Raw genomic sequence first — 22,158 nt, forward strand, 5'->3', positions numbered from 1 at the left:
ACAAGTGAACACAGAAAGCAGAGCTGTATTTCAAATTTATGACGTACTGTCTGTGAACCTCTATGTTTGGACTACATAAGGCTGTTTAATGCTATGTTACCACTATAGTTGTGATAAATTCCACCTTTTTTCTGAAAAAAAAAAAAAAAAAGTTCTTAATGCAGTTCATTTTTAACCTTTTGCAGATAGTTTATTTCATAATGTAAATATTTTACAGTATGGAGATTTTATCTCACTTTTTTTCAATTGGGTTTAGTTACTGACTTCACTAACTTTTGAGGAGATTAATCTTTTTTTGTTGTTGCTTCTAAATTATTCCCAAGAAAATGACACGCACTTTCTCAGCTCCTGTGCTCATAGTCATAAATTTGGCTATGTTTGAAACCTGAAAGAAATATTCCTGATGTCAGTTTGTTTTGTGTCATCCTGTGTTACTTCCAATCCCATTAAGCTGTCCTGTGCTAGTTTGCATAGGCATCTGAAACATTTCATATGTACAAGACTGTCTTAAAGTGTATAGATCATCACCTGGTATAAGCCAGTGAGAACAATTACAGCTTTGCCAGTGTCTTGACAGGTGGCACCTTCTGACGATCTGTGTTAGAGCATGTTGCTGCATTTTGCTAGTATTTCCTCAGAAAATCAGTGGTTATTAGTATTGTAGTTAGTCAAGAATAGTCCCTTTATTGCGTGTTTGTGTGTGTGCATTCACCCCTGTTGGTGTGAGAGCAGTGGTTCTCCAGCCAGGATGTTCGCACTGCATTTTCTTTTAGCTCTGGACAGGCTTTTCACTTGTTAACAGCATCTGGAGCACTCTTTTGAAAAGACTTTTGTTAAATGCATTGAAACAGTAGCTCTACTGTGAAAATTTTTGTAGAGTATATACCATTAAAGAAGCTTTTTAACACTTCGCTAGCATGAACTGAGGCTTTTAAAACACTTAAGCCACTCAGGACTGTGTTAACACCTTTTAGGAAGGAAACTTCACTGGATGTACCTTAAACTGAATACACCATACTAACCTCAGTCCACACTGAAATCCACACTGTTGATAGTCTGTGTTTTGTAGATCACTAGTGGGTAAACCTTTTTGGGCTGCAGCGAGTTCAGAAGCCATTGAAGTGAGGCTTTGAGGCTGGGACTGATGACTGGGGCTCTTGTGCAGGGGCTCCCTGGTAATCAGACACAATTCCCAAGGGTGGAAGTGAGTGTGGCAGAGACAAATTCCAACAGCTCAGGGGCAAGACCCACTCAGCCCCATCCCTAACAGGGTAGTTGCACCTTCAGGGTGCTGATCATCAGCTGGTTGTGAACTTCTCCCTTGATGCCTTCTTTCAGCTCTGCGATCTGTAAATTCTTAGCCATTTGAACACAATTGGCTTGAAGAAGTTCAGGTGTTCCCTAGTGTAGTTGCATACCTGTGTTCAAATGGAGCCTGAAGAAAAGGTTTCGATCTGCAGTAAACTGCATCACAGGCTCAGATTTTTACCCACAGAACGGGCTTTTTATGCACACCTATCTTGGGTGCAGATGTAACACGACCACAAAGTGAAACATTGCTGGAGTGACTCCTTCCTGAAGCAGTGGGAGCTGCTTCTCCTTCCCACCTGTGACAGCCGGACATTCCTGGTTGTGGCTTGCAGCCATGTGTGTGCAGATCTTGAAAGAGCGGGTTAAAAGTTGTCTCCACTGGATTAAATGTGCTGGTGTGGCACATTTCAGTACTGGCACTGTTCAGGTGTCTCTACATGAGGGCAAAGACCTCATCGTGAAGCCATCAGCAAAGCTCTGCACTGGTCTTAGATCACCGATTATCAGTAGTTCTGCCTCCTGCTCCTCACAAGCAGTACTGCCTTTTGCTAACTTTGTTGTTCCTTTCATCTCCTCTTGCTCAGGACTTCTTGCAGAATCTTGCTCTTCTGTCTCTTTGCATTTCTTTTTGTTGTTTTTGTGCACTGATTTTTACCTGGGGGCTTCCCACAGTCTTCCTGTAATGAATTGCAGATAAACCCAAGGAAACAATTACTACAACACGTCAGGTCATGTGAGTGTAAGCCCACAGGTAAAATCCCATCTTTTGTGGCAATCCCATGCTTTCTACTTTTGCAAGTAACACCAAAGTTGATCACAGGCCCCTTATGAGAAGTGCATGAGGTAACATCATCACAGTAATTAAATAAAATGCATTTATTTTACTGTTGCTTCTTTGGTGCCTTGCTAGGGGGAACAGTACTCCACATCTTACCTGCAGAAGACAGCCAGTAATAACATATATAGAAAAGATTTAGTGTGGGCTCAAACCCAGGATGGAACAACAACAACAACAACAAAAACAACAGCTGTATTAGTTTTAACAATGTAACCCTGAGTACCTCTGAAGTGCATTGTTGGAGCTGGCATTAGATTGATGTATGTTTTAGGCTTTTTCAGGAAACATTTTTAGATTTAGTGTACACAAGAAGGCAGCATTTTCCCTTTCATTATTTCTTCTGAGAATTCAACTGGAGATTATATATTTTTCTGCCTTTCTCCAAAGCATGAACTTGCATTTAAAATATATGCATGGACAAACCTGTGTTGATATGGGTACCAAATATATTAATGCTGTGTGTTACAAACGGTATCTGCTTTCTGGCAGAAATAAGTAAATAACCTTAGAGCATCTCTTATAATAAAGAAGAGATTTAGTGGAATGTCATCAGAATGTTATTTAATCCGTACAATTTCATGTGTGTGTTCAAAAATAAGGGACCTGCAGGAATTTAATACCCATATCCTTAAGCTATACTTAGATTTATCACTAGAATAACATGCAAGTAAAGGATTTTTTCTCCTGGCAGTTTGGAATTCATTGTATATATGCCCTGGACTGGTTGTCTTAGCCTGATGTTTTGCATGTAGACATGCTAATCTGATGTTTGATAGTGTAACAGTGTGTGCCATGCATGCTGGTTTTGTCTTTTGTGCACAGGCTTGAATATCCATTTTACCTCAGGAGCGTTTCTACTGAACAGCTTCTTTTCACAATTGCCTTCAATACAATCAATACTTTTATTAGCAGGTCTATAGTATTAAATGGTGGCATCATCCTGTTTTGAAACCTATATGCTTACATACTAACAAAGTGCTTGCTTCTTGTCAGGCTGATGCTGCCATTCTGTATAAGCTGGAGCTGAGCCTCAGCTCACTAGCTAGATAAAAATACATTTTATTATTTTTTTTTCATTTTAACAGATTTGATTCTGTCTTGGAGCAGGATGATCACAAAAAGGAAGTGGAACAAGCATCCTTGCTGTCCATTGACTAGCATTGACTAGCATCTTCTTTTCCATGTCTTGCAGTTAATCTACTTTGCTTTTCTTCTTTCTGTCTTCCAGATCTCCTTCTACAATTTCTATTTCTCTGCCAACCATGTTGCTCTACTACAATATAGGACCACATCTGGCACTGTATGCCAAAGTGTATGATTTCCTTAAGCTGTGTGAAAGAACTTAGGAAAATTTATGAATGAAAAATTCAGAAATGAAAATAAATTAGGAAAAAAACAAACACAGGAAAAGTCAATGGGAAATGACTGGCAAATAGGGATTTACAAAATCTCTTGACTACCTTTCATATGCCGTTCATCTACATTCAACATTATCTGAAATGTTGTGTATAGTACTTAAAGCCTGGATATCCTGTTGTAGATTCACAGGCTAATGTTATTCTTTTGGTAATTTTCTAGAAAATTTGGAAGATAGTACTGACGAGGATGCCCCATTGCATAGTCCTGGGACAGAAGGAAGGTGAGCAATCTTTGTTAACTGGATCTGGTTCTAGAAAAAACACTGTCACTTCCTCTTTTTGTAACACATTATGTACCCATTAGAAGATACCTGTGAAGTGGTTTCATTCCACATTGCCTACCAATTCCCTAGGAAGAAGGATGAAATAAAAAATACACATTCTACAAAGATAAAGCTGTTTTCTTTCTAATTGTGCTGTAATTTCTTTTAGTTCATTGTCTTCAGATCTTTTGAAGCTTTGTGGTGAAGTCAAACCCAAAAGCAAGGTAGGCTGTACAATAATAATAATAATTTATACTTTAATGGCAGCTTCTGGGGGATGCTATTGCATTGCTCTAGAGACATTAATGAGTGAAGACTTACAGAAGGTGAACTGAAGTACTGTTCATCTGATTCACTTGTAATGTGCTTTTGCTTAATACTCCCCTCTGAGAAGCAATGATAAAAATGCATTGTCTTTCAATATCTTGTGGCTGAATTTTTACAGTTTAAGAAGAGATTTTCTTCAATTACTAGCACTCCAAACTGGAGCAGATTTGTAGTTTAGTATTACTGAGGCTGCAGTTTAATGCCAGGGGAGTTGGAAACATGGTTTCTTTTTTTTTTTTTTTTTTTTAATTTTTTCATGATTGTTTGCTTCTATGGTCACGGGAGTGTAAAGGATGTTTATAAGCAAATAGAAGTTTGTCCTTCAGGTTCTTAATTAAAGCTGGCATTGGAGGTGTATATCCAGGTTGGCTGCAGTTTAATATTAACAGGAGTGGGAACTGGAAACGTGTACTGTTTGTGGTTTGCTTTTGTGGTCACAGGAGCATAAAGCAAGTTTGTAAAGTAAGTAGAAGTCTATACTCTTTGCTTTGAACTGCAGTTGACTTTAGAGGAACATATCTAGGTTGGTGTTGCATTACTGATAGCGTCCCTTGGCTTCACAGCTCTTTGGGTAGGTAAACTGAATTACTTTGATCTGAAAACGTTGGTATCAAGTAAACATGTAAGTTTTGTAAGGGCTGTGTTTAGGCTAGACCTTTGTCTTCCCCAGTGGCCTTTCTTTCCTTGAGGAATTGATCTAAATTTCACAGCAGCAGCTTAAACACATGAAATGTATGGTCAGTTTTCCAAGAATGACCATGTTGCATAAAGCTTGGCACCTTTCTGAGGTTCTCTGCTGTTTTCCAACTGTTCAAATGCTGAGTGAATCTTAATTCGTCTTGGCTTGAATTACTTCTGAACTGATATAAACTAAGTAGCAGATGTTTTTACATCATAAGAAGCATCAGCGTAAGAAGTTACTCCAATATTATTGTAGTTATTTAAATTCATATTTTGCTTTATTCCTCTGCTTTATAACACTTCATTTAGTTAAACCTTAGGAGAATAGCGTTGCACTCTTGTAGTATTGATAGGCACTTGTAACTGGTTTCCAAGGATATCCTTTCAAACAGTTGTCAAATCAACGTTTCATGCTGTTGAACTTGACTTGCCTCCTTTGAAATCATTGCGAAGGGTACAGGTGAGCTCCTTGGTTTAGTTTCCAAAGGTAGTTGCCAAGTGATTTGAGGGCGATCCTGATTACCAGCTAATTATAATCTTAAACGTAGCACTCTTGACACATCCTAAGAAATGTTTAAGTTGCAACTTGCTTTCTGTTTGTCTGCAGGCCCGCCGGAGGACCACTACCCAGATGGAATTGTTGTATGCAGATAGCAGCGATTTAGTCTCTGACACTAGTGCTGCAGACTCCACTTTGCCTGGCCCTCTTGCATCTGCTGCAGAAACCCAAGAAAGTGGGGTGACTGCTGACACAAATGATACTGCTGCTAGGGACAGGGACTTTATTCCCCCACCATCTGGCTTACCTTCTAAGATAGGCAGCATGTAAGTTTGGCCATGCTGTACTAATTATTCTTTGCTTCTTAGAAGTGCATGTTGCCAATTTCTTGTAATCTGTTATTTTAACTTTACAAGGGAGGTTGATATACTCAGGCTTACTAAATACTGACAAAGCCCTTCCTTCTTTTTCTGCCATCACCACTCTAGAAGGTAGAAATGCTCTGTTATAAGTAATGTGTTTCCAAACTTCTATTAGGTTGTTCTGTCATAGTGAGATTATTGTAGCCTTGTTTCTAAATAGTGAGAAAAATCCACCCTGTACCTTGGATATTTTGTTTTACTAGTGCTTTGGGAAATTCACATTCTAGGGAGATAGCAGGAAGTCTGCTTAGAACAGCAGAGTTTAAGAAACAAACAAACAAAAAACAACAAAGCAGCAACAATAAAAACTTTAAATAATATAATGTGGTAATAGTATCTGTGTGTGGTCCTAACTGTCAGGGAAAATCTTCCTGTGAGACATTTTGTGTGGACCATGCTTAAACTGAAGAAGTCTATACATTAATGGAGTATCCAAGTGTAAAGTTGAAACAAACATGTTAAAATCCTAAACTAAAAACTTTATTTTTGTCTTTTTACTCTGGGGACAAGAGGCCTCTCTTGTGCGCTCTAGTATGTGCTTTTTTCATTTGTTCTTGCTGTTTTTTTATAACTACCAGTATCACTGCTGGTTATCAGCCGTTCACTGCTAGAGACCATTTTCTTGCCTTTTTTTTTTTTGAGGTATTAGCTTCTATATTCTGCAAACTCATGCGTAAACTGAATGCACTTGCCATATTCAACTATATGGAAAAACTGTGTCCCATACCTATCTTCCCGTTACAGATGCTGGAATTAGGCATCTTTCACTATCCATCTGTCCTATTTGCATAATGTTTTTACAGCAATCTCCATCTAATGTACACTTGCAATTTGTATTATTTCTACTGTGTATTTCTAGCATGTGCTTGAGGTGGCAAACATGAACAGTAAAACACTACTGACAGCAATTATTAACCCATGCTGATGGCTTCAGTGCATTTTACAAGTTGAGTCTGCTTGAAAATAATGCTCTTGGGGGGTTAAGACAGGTGAAGAAACCCACTTGTTTCAGCAGTTAGTGTGAGATCACTAGGGACTCTTGAAGCTTCAAGATTTAAAACATCAAGTGTTATGGCCTGGCATCCAAGACTCAGGTAATACCAACTTTTGCCTCACTCCATCTGCTAGAATGCATCCATTTGTGTAAGTGAGCTTGCACACGGCAAAATGGATCTCTTCTAAAAACTGTATTCTGTGAGCATTATACAGTGTGCTGCAGTGAATCGATTCAGTCAGCAGCAGGCCTCACTTATTTTGGTTTGATATTGTTCATGTTTTGGCAGATAAATGATCAAAAATGGCCACAATCAGTCTGTAGTGATGTCCTCACTGTAACATAAAGGCTTTTTTCATAACTAAAGCTCAGTCTACTTTCTACAGTAGTGCTGTTTTTGCTGGTCACCGGTTGTTGTTGACAAAAGGTTGTCTTTGTGAGCCATCCAGCCTTCCTATTTGAGCCTGTAGTGCTCGTTAACTGCATTCTTGTGAGGCAGAGTGTCATCTTACCTGTAATAAACAGTATCTCCCTTGTGCCTCTTATGTGGTATTCAGGGATGTAGAATTAGTAACGGTGATCCAAAATATGCGTTCTCTGGAAGTAACAGATAGTAATTTTATGCTTAGGTGCAAAGTTAGGTGTCTGCATATGCATGAACTCTGCTGTGGAAACCCTTCAGTTTTCTCAGTTCTGTGGTGATTCGGAGAGGAACCAAAATGTGCATGGGCAACACTGAGTCCAGCAGCCACTTTGGTTGGAATTCTGCTTATAGGGACAGCCAGTGCTGTTGTCCTTTGAGACTCCCACCTCAGCTCCAGCAGAGCATGGTGGTTTCCCGAAGGTCTTGTGTTACATTTGCCAGTTCTGTTCAGGTGTCTGTGATATCCTGGGAAATCTAAAGGGACACTGGAAACCTGTAATTAGGTGCGTGTCTTGTGCTTTTACATTCAGGTTATCAATAGGATGCACCTGTGGTGTTTGTTTAAATCTATGTTCATTCCAGGAAGACTACACTTTTATACTACCTGCATTTTCAGGGTTTCAGAAAGGATTCATTATATAATCATGCTTTTTACACCTTCTTCTGAGCTCCATCACTGCGGAGCCAGAGATGGAACACTCAAGGGGCAGGTAGAGAGTAAGCAGGAAGGAGCTGGCTCCATGTCTGACTGTGGAAGCCACTGGTGTGAGTCAGAGGAGCTTGGGCTCTGGTTTCTGGTGTGGTTTATTTAACCTACTAGCTGCACAGTAGGCATATAGGCAATCAAGGCAGTGGAAACTAAAGCTCAAGTTTGTTATCCTTGTTGAAAAATCTAGCTATTGGGCTGATCATAGGACTTGCCTTGTGACCCCTGGACTTCTGCATTCCTAAATACATACCTCTACAGCATAAAAAGAGGGAGTGTGTGTGTCCTGTTCCCCCTCTTTTTATATGTTCTTTGCAGAGTATGCCTAGAGGTATGTGACCCTGCAGGGAAAGAGGTGCTCTGGTGTTGAGGAGTGAATTGAACCCACCTTCCCCTCGTGTTTGTGCTCTTTAACCACTACACTTTTGTGCAGAACTATAGAAGTTATTGCTTCTGCTCCTCCTTCTGTATTTTGAAGACCCTGTTTATTTGCAGTTAGGGGGAATGTAAGGGTCTGCACACAACTCCTGGCACTAGGCCCTACAGGCAGGACTTTCACCTTTGTATGGGAGCTTGTGTTCAGCATACATGTGATCACTTGGGACAGTTTGGTCAAGTAGCTGTTCTTAGTTGTGCTCTCCGTTTTTGTAGAGTCACAGAATGGTTTGGGTTGGAACGGACCTTAAAGATTACCCTACTCCAACCCCCTGCCATGGGCAGGGACACCTCCCACCAGACCAGGTTGCCCAAAGCCCCATCCAGCCTGGCCTTGAACACCTTCAAGGATGGGGCATCCACAGCTTCTCTAGGCAACCTGGTCCATTGCCTCTCCACCCTCATTGTGAAGAATTTCTTCCTTATATCTAATTTGAACCTACCCTCTTTTAGTTAAAAACCACTGCCCCTCGCCCTGTCACTGCACCCCCTGACGAAGAGTCCCTCCCCAGCTTTCCTGTAGGCCCCCTTTAGGCACTGGAAGGCCACTGTAAGGTCTCCCTGGAGCCTTCTCTTCTCAAGACTGAACAACCCCAGCTCCCTCAGCCTCTCTTCATAGCAGAGGTGCTCCAGCTCTCTGGTCATCTTTGTGGCCTTCCTTCGGACCTGCTCTAGCAGGTCCATGTCTCTCTTGCGCTGGAGCCCAGAACTGAACACAGTGCTCAGGTGGGGTGTCATGAGAGCTGAGAAGATGAGGAGAATCACCTCCTTCAACCTGCTTCTTTTGATGCAGCCCAGGTTACGGTTGGCATTCTGGGCTGCCACGCACACTGCTGGCTGATGCTAAATCATGTTATTTTTGCCCACCGGTCCTCAGATGGGGTTTGTGTAACACTGACTTCCTCTCAAGGGAAACCAGCATAGCATTTCTTATGTGGAGAAATTGCAGATATGTAGATCCAGACTCTGTAGAGCTCTGAGATTGGGTGCTAATAACTGTGTCAAGCCAGTGCCTGCCTACTGGGTGTAGTCTGCTTAGTAAAGTTGTCTGACACAAAAGCACTTTGAGAATTGCTTTCTCCCTTTTAGAGCATTTCTGGTCTTGCTGGTTGTTTCTGATAGAAACAACCTCTAAACGCACACACAAAAAAGCATAAACCAAAGCACACATGGCTTTTCTGTTTGTCTAGCTAGCAAGGAACAGGAATTCAGAAAAGTGGAGATCATCTGGATTACCAGTAAAATGATGGTGCTTGAATGTCAACATTAGTATTGCACTCTTGATCATTTGTTATTTGTATTGGGAAGTAAAAAGTTGGTATAAAGACCACAGTGACTGTGAACTGGAATTATTTTGTAGAAAGAGCTAGAGAGACAAAGGAGGGATGGAAAGCAAAGAAGAAGAGAAGCAGTGTCATAATATTCAAGCTGTCAGTGGAAAATACTTTCTCACATCCCAATTGTGAATTTGGTATCAGAACGGGAATATGTTAGTGAATGTTTTAATTCATCTGTAAGAGCCATTGTGATTTCTTTTCTTCATATCTGTAAGTGGTCTATTGTAGATGAAATTTGTGGAATAAGAAATTCTAGATCTTAGACTTTGAGTCTTCTTTGTGGTCTTAATTTGAGGTACATCCTCCAGCTACTGTATTTATTTTAGTCAACCTCTTTTATTATTGAATTGGTAGATCTACTATGTGTTTTCAGTATGTGTCTCTTGATATGTTGATGAACTATGGAAGTTAATACATTTGGTATATTTTAATAATAAAATGTGAGAAAAAAATTAAATCTGGTAGCCTCAAGAGATGAAATAATAATACATTAAGTACTTCTGAGTGAAAAAATGACAGTTAATGTGGGAAAAGCAACTTTGACAAAGGCCTGTAAAGTAAGGTAATGATTCCTCTTGATTCAGTTCCAGACAGCCATCTTTGTCGGAGAAGAAGATACCTGAACCTTCACCTTTAGCCAAGAGAAAAGTCTATGACAAAACAATGGAAAAGACAAAGGCAAAAGAACAAAAACTGTAAGATTCCTTTATTTTCTCTGAAATAATTTAAACCATGGGTATATCTTCTTGAAAAATAAATCTGTATTTTCTGTTTCTTTAATTTTAGGACAGTTGTTTTTATTGTTGGCAATGAAATTATTATTGCTCAACTGCTGTGTGTGTATTTTTATTTTTTCTTATTCCCCCCAAGTAATTTTGTACACACAAATAACTCTGGACCAGAGCTCTGAAAATGTCCTTTGGAGCATTTGCAAATTTTTTTTATTATTATTATTAAATAGCAAACATCAGTTTCTCTAAGAAACTGCAGTTATATAAGAACTTCATTTCACATACTTGATTTTTCTGCTTGGAGCTTCTGCTTTTATCAAGCAAATTTTGAACATTTTGCCACCTTGCAGTCTGAAGCAGTTGTAGTCGTAAGTTTTGTTAACCTTCTCTGGGAAACATCTGTAGCCATCATTATAATTTTATTTATTTGCTTAAGAAAAGAGGAGCTAACATTTGAGGCATGTTGCATTTAACATCTGTAACCATTCACAGCCTGTTAAAGAAGATATTCTTTTTTTCTTGTAGCTCAGATTCTGGAACCCCAGAGGCTAGTCTGTCACCTCCTACTTCCCCACCAAGCCGGCCCCGTAATGAAATGAATGTTTTTAGTCGTCTTACTGTTTCTCAGGGAAACACATCAGTTCAGCAGGATAAGTAAGTCACAGAGGGAAGCCTCAGCCCCCGAACAGGGACTTGGCAAAGTGCATTCAAGTTACCAGTGTAGTGTCTGTTAGATATTTTGCCTTTCTCCTGCAAGACAGGAGGAGACACTTCTCCTGCATTCATGTATCTTTCAAATAAAATACTTAAAAACCTACATGAAACTGCTGTAAAAATTCAAGGAAAAAATTTCCTGCTGAACCTTGTTTCCTATATTCTAGGCTATGTTTGGTACTTGTAGTTTTAAAGCCTTAAACTGTGACAGAAAAGAACTGTAGAATTTTTAGATATATGTGTATTTGTGTGTGTGCTTACACTTGAAAGTAGAATTAGGCTAACAACGTAGGAAATTGTGCTTTTGACAGTTTTTCAGTTACTCCAGCTCAGAGCACTGTCACAATAGCACCCTGGAGGGCAGGATGTTGAAATGGCTAGAATGCAGTTGTTTAGAGATTATCCAAATTATTGAACAGGCTCACATTAGGAGGTGATCTGGAGGAGCAGATGATAGCAACACCTCGTTTAGAAGTAGAGCTCAGTTTTCTGGCATGTTAGGCATCTGTTTCTGCAGGATTTTGGCCAAATTGCAGCCGCCTTGGGTTGAACAGAATCTTTATTGCAGGTTTCAGCAGTGATAATAGTGTCATGCAGCACTTATGAACTGCAACTGAAACTTGGAATAAACCGCTGGTTCAGACTATAGCGAGATGAGAAATAGGTCTCTTTCCACTTTTTTTTTTTAAATAAAAATTTTGTTTTCTTTCAGTCTGCAGGGTTACCACATACCAAGCAGTAGCTTGCAATGCTTGCAATAATTTAACAGCGCTTGTAACTTTATATCTTTGATATGTCATCTCACTGCTAACTCGCACTTAACCTTTTTCATTTTCTTTGCGCTGGCTTTGAAATCACAAGGAAGCTGCTGGATCTGTTCAATTTGAGTTAGAAATGAAGGGTATCTTATGACATTCTATAAATGTTCATGTCTTGGGGGAACTTTTTCTTCTTGTGTGTTCTCTTGTTTTTTTATTTTTTAAAAAGCTTCTTGAAAAGGAGAGGTGAAGGACTTTGAAGTAAGGGTAATTTCCAAATTGCTGTTCCTTTTTCAGTGGGCTATCAATGTTTAATATTTATATTTTCCAGATTAACATTTTACATCTTTTTTCTATACTTAACAGGCATTGGTGTTAAAAATGATTTTTCCTTTTCATATTTTCAATAAGCATTATGTTCCAAAAGTTAAAGTTCGAATCCATCTTTTCCTTTTGCTTTACCTTTACTTTTGTAAGAAAATATTGGGGAAATAAAAAATGACTTAGCAGGCGTTACTCAGTTTCTTGGTTTGAGGCAGTCTACCAACGTAACTCACCGTCAAGAGAGCTGTTTAATGATTTTTTTTCCCTAATATTATCATGGATTTAAGGTATACCCTGAGCAATGCTACATACTGTGTATGAATTTGCATTGCTTTTCTGGACCGGCCATGCTGTTGTTTGTTCTTCTAATATGGAGGCTTTACTTTGCTGCTGATACCTATATTCTTTCTCCTCACAATTCCACCACTGTTGGTTGTAGGTCTGATGAAAGTGATTCCTCTCTGTCGGAGGTACACAGGTATTCTCTCTTTTTCTTTTTTGTTTTCCTGGCATCTCTCAGTGAAGTTATTCCAGTTCTTAGGAAATTTCATTTTGCATTTCATTTAGATGCATGAATTTTCCTGATACTTATGCACTGTATAATTTTTGCTTTTGCCAGAAATTTAAAAATCTGAAATTCTGGTCAAGCATGTGTCCCCACCCCGCCTTTTTTTTAGGGCTTTGTTTATCATTGTTGAGCATGTCAGTTTGGTGGTTGTTTTTTTTTTTTTTTTTTTTTTAATGAAATAGGGTGTACACCTTTCCCTAGACATACTCTCTCTTTGTTTTCTTTGAAAAAGAGCAAATATTTTCTCACTTTTTTGAAGCTCGTCTTTTTTTTTTCCCTTGTTCAGTTGTATGCTTAGGTCACTAAAAAATTAAATTCTTCTGTAAATAAAAACAGTTTCTACCATGTCTTTTTGACAGGATGCATAGTGGTTCAAGAGATGAAAGAAATGTCCCTACTCGTGTTTCCAAGCAGTGGCTTAGGCTGTTGGCACTCAGTGAAAAAATTTAGCAAGAAAAGGGCAGTTAAAAGATTAATAATAATGTGTTGGTGGCTTTGTCTAGTCATTGTAGCAAGCATAGCATGTTTTGTCTGTAGATTTCAAAGCACAGCATACAGGTAGATAAATAGCTCTGGGACATGTATTTTACATGGCTTGTCAAGGGAATGAGTGGGTGAGAGCAGCAGTAGGAGTAATTTGCAGTCTACAGGCAGCGTGATCCACTGGAGAATATTACAGAGAAAAAACGTTAGTTCTGTGTAGCATTAGGAAACAAAGCACAGACATCTAAAATAATAATAATAAACTGTCTATTTCTGTATTCTTGAAAACACTATAAATAAGGTGCAGATTGAAAGATGAAAGTATTATTCAAAGTGAGGAAGTTATGAATTACATAGAATAGAATCATAAGATCATCATTTCTAACACCGTACCAGAGAAACTAGGCCACTAAGTTAGCTCATATCAGTGAAGACCTCTTCCTTCTTGTAGCAGTTTTCTGCTGGGCAATATTTTGGAATTTTTACAGTTTCCCAAACCTGATGGTTTTTATGAGGTAGGGCTTAGTGGCTATTTCTCGTAATTATGAACTTAATCCCTAGAAAGGTGTGGCTGTGAGTCTTGACTGTGAGCTGGTCAGGTCACAACATTGTGTTGCATGTTTGTGGGCATTATCTAACGCGGAAACAGGGTAGGCTTTTCTACACTTCACAGATAAAGGGAAGTACGTGTGCACTGTGCATGCAGTTGTATGCATGGGATTTTAGACTACTACTTATTATTATTTTATGAAGATTAGTGTGACTTTATTTATTTATTTTTCAGGCTGGGTTACAATCTTTTTGGTACCACCTCAGAGTTAGCTACACGTACCCTGGAAAGATTCCTCTGGGGTGCCTGTAGTCTCACCGTGCTCCCTTATAGCCATTTAAGTTTGGTGTTGTGTACAGGCTAGGGACCTTCCTCAGGCACATGAGTTAGCAGCAGTTCTCCAAGCTTGCCCGTAGAGGGTAGCTGATGTGAAATTGTTCCTGGAATTACTTCTTTGGAATGTTTCTCTTTGGAATTGGCTGTGTATGTTACCTTCACTGCATTTTTCAGATGTGCTGTTTGGACTAAGCTGTCTTTCTGCAATTTGCAGTCTTGTGGTTGGTCCTCTAAATCCAGGAGCTTTATGCATCTTGGCTCTTTCAGCATCTTGCAGGTTTTCCCATGTACCAGACACTCAGCATCCTGTCTTTTTTTGTTTCTTGTTTGTTTTAGTTTGTGATTTCCTTTATTTAGCCCAGAGTTTACACTTGTTAAAGCTAAATAGTAAAAATCCTTGCATAGTTTATAAAAGGCATTCAGCTGTTCTGTCCTCGCATGTAAGAAAATGAAATTAACTTTTCCCCTGCATATAAGTAAATTAATTTGATCTGTGTCTATTACTATGCCCAACTCACATTTTCTTTTTTCTTTAGGGGGATAATTAACCCATTCCCTGCTTCAAAATGCATCCGATCTTCCCCACTTCAGTGTATCTATACAGCTGAAGGACATGCCAAGGCTGTGCTTTGCGTAGATGCAACTGATGATCTTCTCTTCACTGGATCTAAAGGTTGGGCAAGCTTCATGCACCTGTGCTGTCTGTACAGGCAGCTTTTACGACCGGGGTTATTGTGAAATTCCCGATTTGTGCTCAGTGCTGTACACTCAGTGGAAAATGTGAGGATCTGTTTCTAACATAAGCTGAAGAAGGACTTACATTAATTATCTACAGATTTTAACCTCATTGTGTAGTATTAAGCTACTTATTTGTAGTGGAAAAGGTAACGCTCAAGAACAATGTTAACATTTGTTGAATTTTACGATGCAACCCGTCATGGTAACAGGTGCTCACATGATGTGCAATGACAAAGTAATAGCCTCAGGGTGTAGAGGCAGAGGTGTGGGAATTAGCACATCTCTTTTGGCTGCCCTACCTACAGAGTTTGAATAGATTCATTCTGCAGAGCAAGAGCTGTTTTCTGCTTTCCACGTGCATCTCATTACCTGCCCATTGTGGGCTGTGAGAGTTGTATGGCTGTTGTGGGTTGGGCTAGATTTAGTAGTCACTAAATTCCCTACTGGGTGGAACAGTCTACGAGCTCTTCAAGCTGATAGGAATAGCATTTTGGAAGAAAACATTTCCTTCCTATTTTTGTTGACTTTGCATTGTAATCACTCAGTTTGGTTTGAAGATAACATAACTGGACCTCAGTGGTTATTTTTCATAAATGTTGTTTTTAATATCACTCAAAAAGTTATTTTTGTATGTTCTCTTTTTCTGGATCTTTTCATATAAGGCAGTTATAATAAAGGACTCGCTAAGTTCTTAGTAATGCGTGAAACTTTGGAAGTTCTCTCAAATAGAGCCTATGTGATAATCTGTGAATTTTCCTTGAAGGTATTAAAGCTCAGGTGAATTAGAGTGGTGGCTGGGAAGAAGTTAATGCCTACTGACAGGGAGACTCTCCTTTTCACTAGTACACGTAACGCGTCCATTCTGAAATTTCAGGGCATCTTTATTTATTCCTGCATTGACACAGAGATAGCACCCTCAGCTGTAGGTCTTCCACTGCTAACATTCAGGTGTGGTTTCTGTGGCTATTCCCCTACCTGTCTATTAAAAATACCAAGGCACACTGATAGAGTGAATTGGCAAATTTTTGGTCTTATTAATTTTTAGCCAACATTTCAGCATTTGTGCAACTGTATACAAGTGCAATAAGAGGATGTATTTATAGCTTCTGCAAATGCTGCTGAATTGATCTGTATTGAGGTTTCAAATTCAGTGCCTATGTGGGGAAAAAAGGCTTTAATTTTTTAATTTATTTTGCATATCATTTTTTTCTCTTTTTTTTTTTTTTCCTTGGAACATAGGAATGCTTGCAGATGTAAATATTTGCTCTTTTTTGTCATATGCTCATTTGTCATATGCTAGCCTCCCATACTTACAGAGGAATATTTTCTGTATGTATTTTGGAGGGGAATGTATGTATTTTGGAGGGGAAAACTTCACAAAGTGCACTTCTACTCAAGAGTAGAAGAGTGTATACAGCTGTTTAATTAAATAAGGCTAAATATTCTGGAATCTGGTGCTGAAGCAGAAAGCTGTAGCTTATTGACAGCATATAACAGTAACAGCCAGTGCCAATTCAGGAATGATAATTAGCTCTCGGGTGCGTTGTGGATGTTGGGCTTTGGTCTTAACAGTTGAGATTTTTAAAGCAACTGACCAGTTCTTGGTATGCTTACCTTCTTCATGCTATCCTAACAACTGCTGACACCTGAAGTTAGCTCTTTGTGCTCCCAGTATTTACTCCAGTAAAAATCTATTTCTAAAATATAGAGGATGACTATGGCATGGTGCAACAAGGAGAGTATCCTGTGTGGACTCCATTTGTGCTGCAAAATTCTTGAAAACTTCAATGCATTTGGGATTTTAGTACACAAAAGTTTGCAGTATTTAAATTGGATTGCTACTGAATGAAAACTATGACTAAAGCACTTATGCTGGAATTTTCATATGCTCTTAAAGCACTGAATAGTTTGAATTGCTTCTTGACTTTGTGTTTGTTGTGGCAGTCAATCCTCCATCATCCTGAGGCTCGCATTCTCTCCTGAACTATGATCTTGATGAAGAGAATTCTTGAGTGTAAAATTGGGTTCTTCTCTTCATCTGTCATCATCCAAACCTCGCAACCTCCAAACTTTCTTTATCTTTACTCACTTTCCTTGGGATGGGATTTTATTGTTTTAAAATGTTCTGAGCGCTAACATGCACATCTTGAACATGACATTTAATGATTCACCCTGCTTAATTTTGGTGTTGGTAGATGATGCCCATGTGTACTCTTAAAGACCAATTTTGTTTAGCGATTTTTATGCAGTGCCTGCCAAAAGGGAGGGATATCTGTGAATACAACTGAATGTATGGATTTTTTTTTAGATTATTGAGCTTTGGAAAAATAGAAGTTTTCTGTTTTAATCCCCACCTTTTGTTTTTGTTTTTGCTTGTCTTTATTTAGACCGAACTTGTAAAGTCTGGAATCTGGTAACTGGACAAGAGATTATGTCTCTGGGGGGGCATCCAAATAATGTTGTTTCTATAAAATACTGCAACTACACTAGTCTGGTCTTCACAGTCTCAACGTCCTATATCAAGGTGTGGGACATCAGAGATTCTGCTAAGTGTGTTCGGACATTGACGTAAGTATATTAAACCTTGAATACCAAGAGCTTGAATGAATCTTTAACTTTAAAATTAGATTTAATTCAATATTGTAGTTCAAATACACTGTTGGGCCTGGAGACTTTTTTTTTAACATGTTCAAGGTAGGTCAGTGTGGGGCATTGGTAATATATGAAAACATGAAACAATTTGCGTACATGCTTACAGTGTTTTATCAGGTCTTTGGTATTCATTATTGGCTTTATAGCCTTTTTGCTCAGGTAAATAGGGGTTATTTTAAACAATGTATAAAGTAAAGAGAACATAACGTAGTTGTTCTATTTATTTATTTTTCTTCTCCCTCCATTCGCTCAGGTCTTCGGGCCAGGCAATGCCTGGTGATGTGTGTTCAGGAAGTACTAACAGAACAGTTACTATCCCGGCTGGAGAGAACCAGATCAATCAGATTGCACTAAATCCAACCGGCACTTTCCTCTATGCAGCTGCTGGAAACTCAGTGAGAATGTGGGACCTGAAAAGGTACTGAACATCAGGAGAAGAGAATCTTCCTTAGGTGGTTACATGTGCATGTGTAACAAAGTCAATGAGGTGTTTCCTGTTCATGATAATATCCATATTCTGGGTAAAATATTGTCAAGATATGGATCAGCTAATCTGTGCTATGGTTGTTACAGAGATAATGGAATTGATCTTGATTTCCTTGGTTGTTAAGGTTATGGTGAGTTGTTTCAGTAAAAATGATAGGGGAAAAAAAACAAGGTTCTGTGTTTAAGACACGTGCTGAAGAGTAAGGTGACAGATGCATGACTCTTGACTGGTAATTGCAGATGAGATTATGATTACTGACTGATGTAATGCAATATAATGTGTGGCTATGGTAATTACTAGATAGCATTTTTTTCCAAACAGAACCTGCACCTAAAGAGGGCACTCAAAATACAGGGAATAATCTAAGGAGTCTGTTTTTAAGTTTTTGTTTGTTTGTTTTGTTGTTTGTTTTTTTTTTTTAAACCTAAATAGAAACTTTTATTTCCGTTTCACATTTATGCATGGATATGAGGAACAGAGTAAGTAAACCAGTGGAGGACTAGTGCAGACATAGGAGGAAAGAAGAAGATCCATCCTGGCAGAAACTGTTATAGCTTATGTTGGATACATGGAAAAATAAAAATAAATCCTCATTCATTTCTTTTCTTATTCTTGAAGATTTCAGTCTACAGGAAAGCTAACTGGTCACCTGGGTCCTGTTATGTGCCTTACTGTGGATCGAATTTCCAATGGACAAGATCTTATTGTCACTGGTTCAAAGGATCACTATATAAAGGTAAACCACAAGTTTGTCTGTTTATTTTAAATCTTCACATCAGTATGGGATGCAGGCTTCAGCAGGAGTGACTCGCATCTCCGTATCTGAAATCTGATAACCAAGGTAGAAATTATTCTATCAGATTATCAATAGCATTCAGTCTTAATAAGCATCATTTTTTAATCTCATGATAGAACAATTTTGAAAACAATGTGAATCAGGTTGCCTGTAGTTAAACTTTTTCTTCGTTCTTAGTAAGGTGGACTTCAGGTGTGCGAAGTCTTGGAGGAAGATTCATTACACCTGCTGTTTAGATACTTTCACAGGCTAAATGTTACTTCAATGAGTGCCTCTCTTTTGGAGTCCTGACCTACTTGCCTTGGCAGAGGTGCTCTGTATGCTCTCCACAGTAAAGAGCTTGGGGTCTAGCCCAGGCTCTTGCTTACATGTTACCCCATTTATAAAGTGGGGTTGAAGAGAAAGGCCTCTGCATCTCAGTCCAACTGTCCAATCCTCTGGGTTTTTCGTTAGCACACACTTTGATTATGCTGAGTTGTGTTTAAGCATAGTGAGGTTATGGCACTTTTCTACTTCTTGTCATTGTGATTAATTCACTCAGGGGTAGGGAGTCAGTTTTTTTGTTTCTGGCTCTTGCTTTTTTTTCTTTTTTCCTACCACAGCCAGAGTGTATTTGAATCTACAATCTCCAGTTTCTCAGGAATGTGCCCAAACCACCAGGGTATGTTTTTGAGAACATGGGAGCTATACATCATTGTCCCCATAAAGCTACGTCCCACACTGCAAAGAACATGTGAATTGTGAAGCCATAAATTTTATGAGGAAGAGACCCTAGCTTGTTGCGGAGGGTTATCCTTCATTCTGGTGTTGCCTGCTGGATTTGCCCATACTTCTCTTACACTAGAGAAAGTGTATAAACACAGCTGGGAGTGCAGCAGGGAGCCAGAACCTGAGCGAGCTTTCTCTCTGAGCTATAAGCTTTCTCTTTTTGCTGTTCCTACCCTGCAATTCTTGGACTCTTGGCTGTGTGGTGGGCTAGCCTCAGAAGACAGGCTGGGAGGTAGGTACGTAACTTGATGGCTTGGCCTGTGGATTTCAGTCCTATCGGGATGTCCCTATGGTTATAGGTCAGAGGATTCTTAGGGAACAGGGTGACACAGAGAGACTCTAAGAATTACTTCTCTATATGGCTCAGAATATTGGGTTAGTTAGGAGCTACCATCCTGGCACAGTACTGAGTGGAGGACATCAGTGGGCCAACAGGATGCAATCATGTAATGTAAGTTTGTCACACAGCCAACTCCTGTGACAAGCCAGGGGGTGGGAGGGTTTTGGGAAAACTTATCTGTCAATGGTCAGAGCAGTTTATCTGTTGTGTTCTGCTATCCTTGTGTGCTCCCTTGCTGTGAACAAGCTACCTAAATTCTTATGAGGCTGCCTGCTTCTTGACTTACACTACTAGAATATCCATGGATATTTTGGCTGCGTGTACAGCAGTGGGTGTTCTGCAAGGTAAATACCTCCAGGACAGTCAAGTCACTTCAGACACTACAAATGATCTGTACGTTGATGGTCAGTGCCATGGTTTGGGATTTCTCAGTCCTTCTGCACACAGGTAGATGGACTGGATGTCGTAGATCTGGTCACAGCATGCTGCTCTCCCTCCACAGAAAACTACGGTGTTATATTCTGAGCCTGGAATGTTAGTCATCTCAGTCTAAGTGCCTAATTCTTCTGGTGGTATCACTGGACATTTTTGTTACAATTGGAACTGTTGTGTGTGTATTGAATGCTGTAATTTCTAAAATACCTTTAACTCAGTTAAGGTTTTCTTTCATATTGCCAAGCTGTCCCTTTCTTACTGCCAAGCTTATTAATTTTGAGAAGTCGATGAAGATCTAATATTAGGGAATGAAGTCTGACATTTGCTTGTGAAACAGGTAGTGGTTTTTAAAAGTTACAGCTCATCTGTTCCTCCTCAGCTTAGTTTAACTGAGTGAGTTGTGTCTTGCTGCAATGCAAAATGAAACAGGATTGCTTAACACTATTGCTTTAGAGACAAATAGCTGATGGGCTGGTTATGGCTTAAACTCTTTAAATGACACCATTTTAACAATTTGTTTTACGACTCCATTCTTGAAGCACAGACAAGGAGAGAGGTGTGTCTAGCCCCTGGAAACTAAGAGTACATAATGGTGTGAATCCCTTGCCAAAACACCTTGTCCAGAAAAATATATTTCTTCAGCTGTCTCTGTGCTTCTTCCTGTTTGAACCATGTTTCCTATACACAGCTCATGAGTGTTGTTTCTCTAGCCAAAGACATGTTATAGATAGGCTCCTTCTTATGAAGATACTATGTGTTTCATAACTAATTAGGAGCACAGTTTCCCAGAGCAGTCTTCTCTACGTCAGCACAGCATTCCTGCATCAGGCAAAAGGCAGAAGAGAAGAAAGAGGTGGTTCTACTAGATAATTTCTCTCTAATATACATCATAATACATTGGACTGTAATAAGACTTTAGAGACCTTTCCAAGTTTTTCCCTTTAAGTTACTCACTGCGTGTCTCCAAGCTTGTTAGATAGCAGATAATTTGGGTTACCATATTTGATAATTTATTTTATTTTAGATGTTTGATGTAACTGAAGGGGCTCTTGGAAGCGTGAGTCCTACACACAATTTTGAACCTCCTCACTATGATGGCATTGAAGCACTTGCTATTATGGGAGACAACCTTTTTAGTGGATCCAGAGACAATGGAATTAAGAAATGGGATTTGGCTCAGAAAGACCTTCTTCAGGTAATGTAAAAATAATGTGGCTAATGTGACAGTCATGCTTTAGAACTCTTTTCAGGTCGTGTAAATTTTCAGGTTTAGATGATGACTATTCACTTAGTTACTAATGTTTCTAAAATGGAAGGCACAGCACTGAGTGAGAAGGAAATCAGTAATGTACCTATCTTTATACTAGGAATGCACTTGCTTTTCTCTTCAGTCTGGGTAGTGTCAGGAAATCCTGATGAAGTGGTTACACTTCATTTTAGTTTTGAGTATGTGTTTTTATTGTTGTTGTGTTTGTTTTTGTTTTGTTTTGCTTGGAATGAAAGCAGCACTTCCCTTCTTCTCTGTGAATTGAACCATTGGGTAACAACATTCTTATATCACTGACAAGATAGTAAATTTTGGATTAAGAACTCATTAATGACAAACAGTGCTTTAGGTCAGGCTACAGAGTATCTTTTTGTAGAAAGGGGTTTAGAATCTCTCTTCCTCCCCCCAGTCTTTTTCTAAAAAGTTTCCTCCTTAGACTGCCGTTCACATTATGTAACATAAGCATTCTATAAGACCTGTAATACACATAAAATAATCTCTGCTAGCTGTTAGAAAACGTCTGTTTTTGCTCACCATGAGGTAATTCAGGGCGAAA

General features: G+C 39.1%; 1 protein-coding gene across 1 annotated transcript in view; it reads left to right on the top strand.

Moving 5' to 3' along the window:
* Nucleotides 1–22,158, top strand: part of KIF21A (kinesin family member 21A) — a 91,199-nt gene that overhangs the window by 62,402 nt on the left and 6,639 nt on the right. The window contains exons 25-34 of the mRNA XM_050716817.1: nucleotides 3,728–3,788; nucleotides 4,000–4,054; nucleotides 5,446–5,663; nucleotides 10,240–10,350; nucleotides 10,912–11,040; nucleotides 14,656–14,792; nucleotides 17,245–17,425; nucleotides 17,763–17,927; nucleotides 18,615–18,732; nucleotides 21,360–21,530. Coding sequence (XP_050572774.1) covers nucleotides 3,728–3,788; nucleotides 4,000–4,054; nucleotides 5,446–5,663; nucleotides 10,240–10,350; nucleotides 10,912–11,040; nucleotides 14,656–14,792; nucleotides 17,245–17,425; nucleotides 17,763–17,927; nucleotides 18,615–18,732; nucleotides 21,360–21,530 — 1,346 coding nt within the window. The remainder of the gene's footprint in view (nucleotides 1–3,727; nucleotides 3,789–3,999; nucleotides 4,055–5,445; nucleotides 5,664–10,239; nucleotides 10,351–10,911; nucleotides 11,041–14,655; nucleotides 14,793–17,244; nucleotides 17,426–17,762; nucleotides 17,928–18,614; nucleotides 18,733–21,359; nucleotides 21,531–22,158) is intronic.

The sequence above is a fragment of the Cygnus atratus genome, chromosome 1 (assembly GCF_013377495.2).
Source record: "Cygnus atratus isolate AKBS03 ecotype Queensland, Australia chromosome 1, CAtr_DNAZoo_HiC_assembly, whole genome shotgun sequence".
Classification (NCBI taxonomy): Eukaryota; Metazoa; Chordata; class Aves; order Anseriformes; family Anatidae; genus Cygnus; species Cygnus atratus.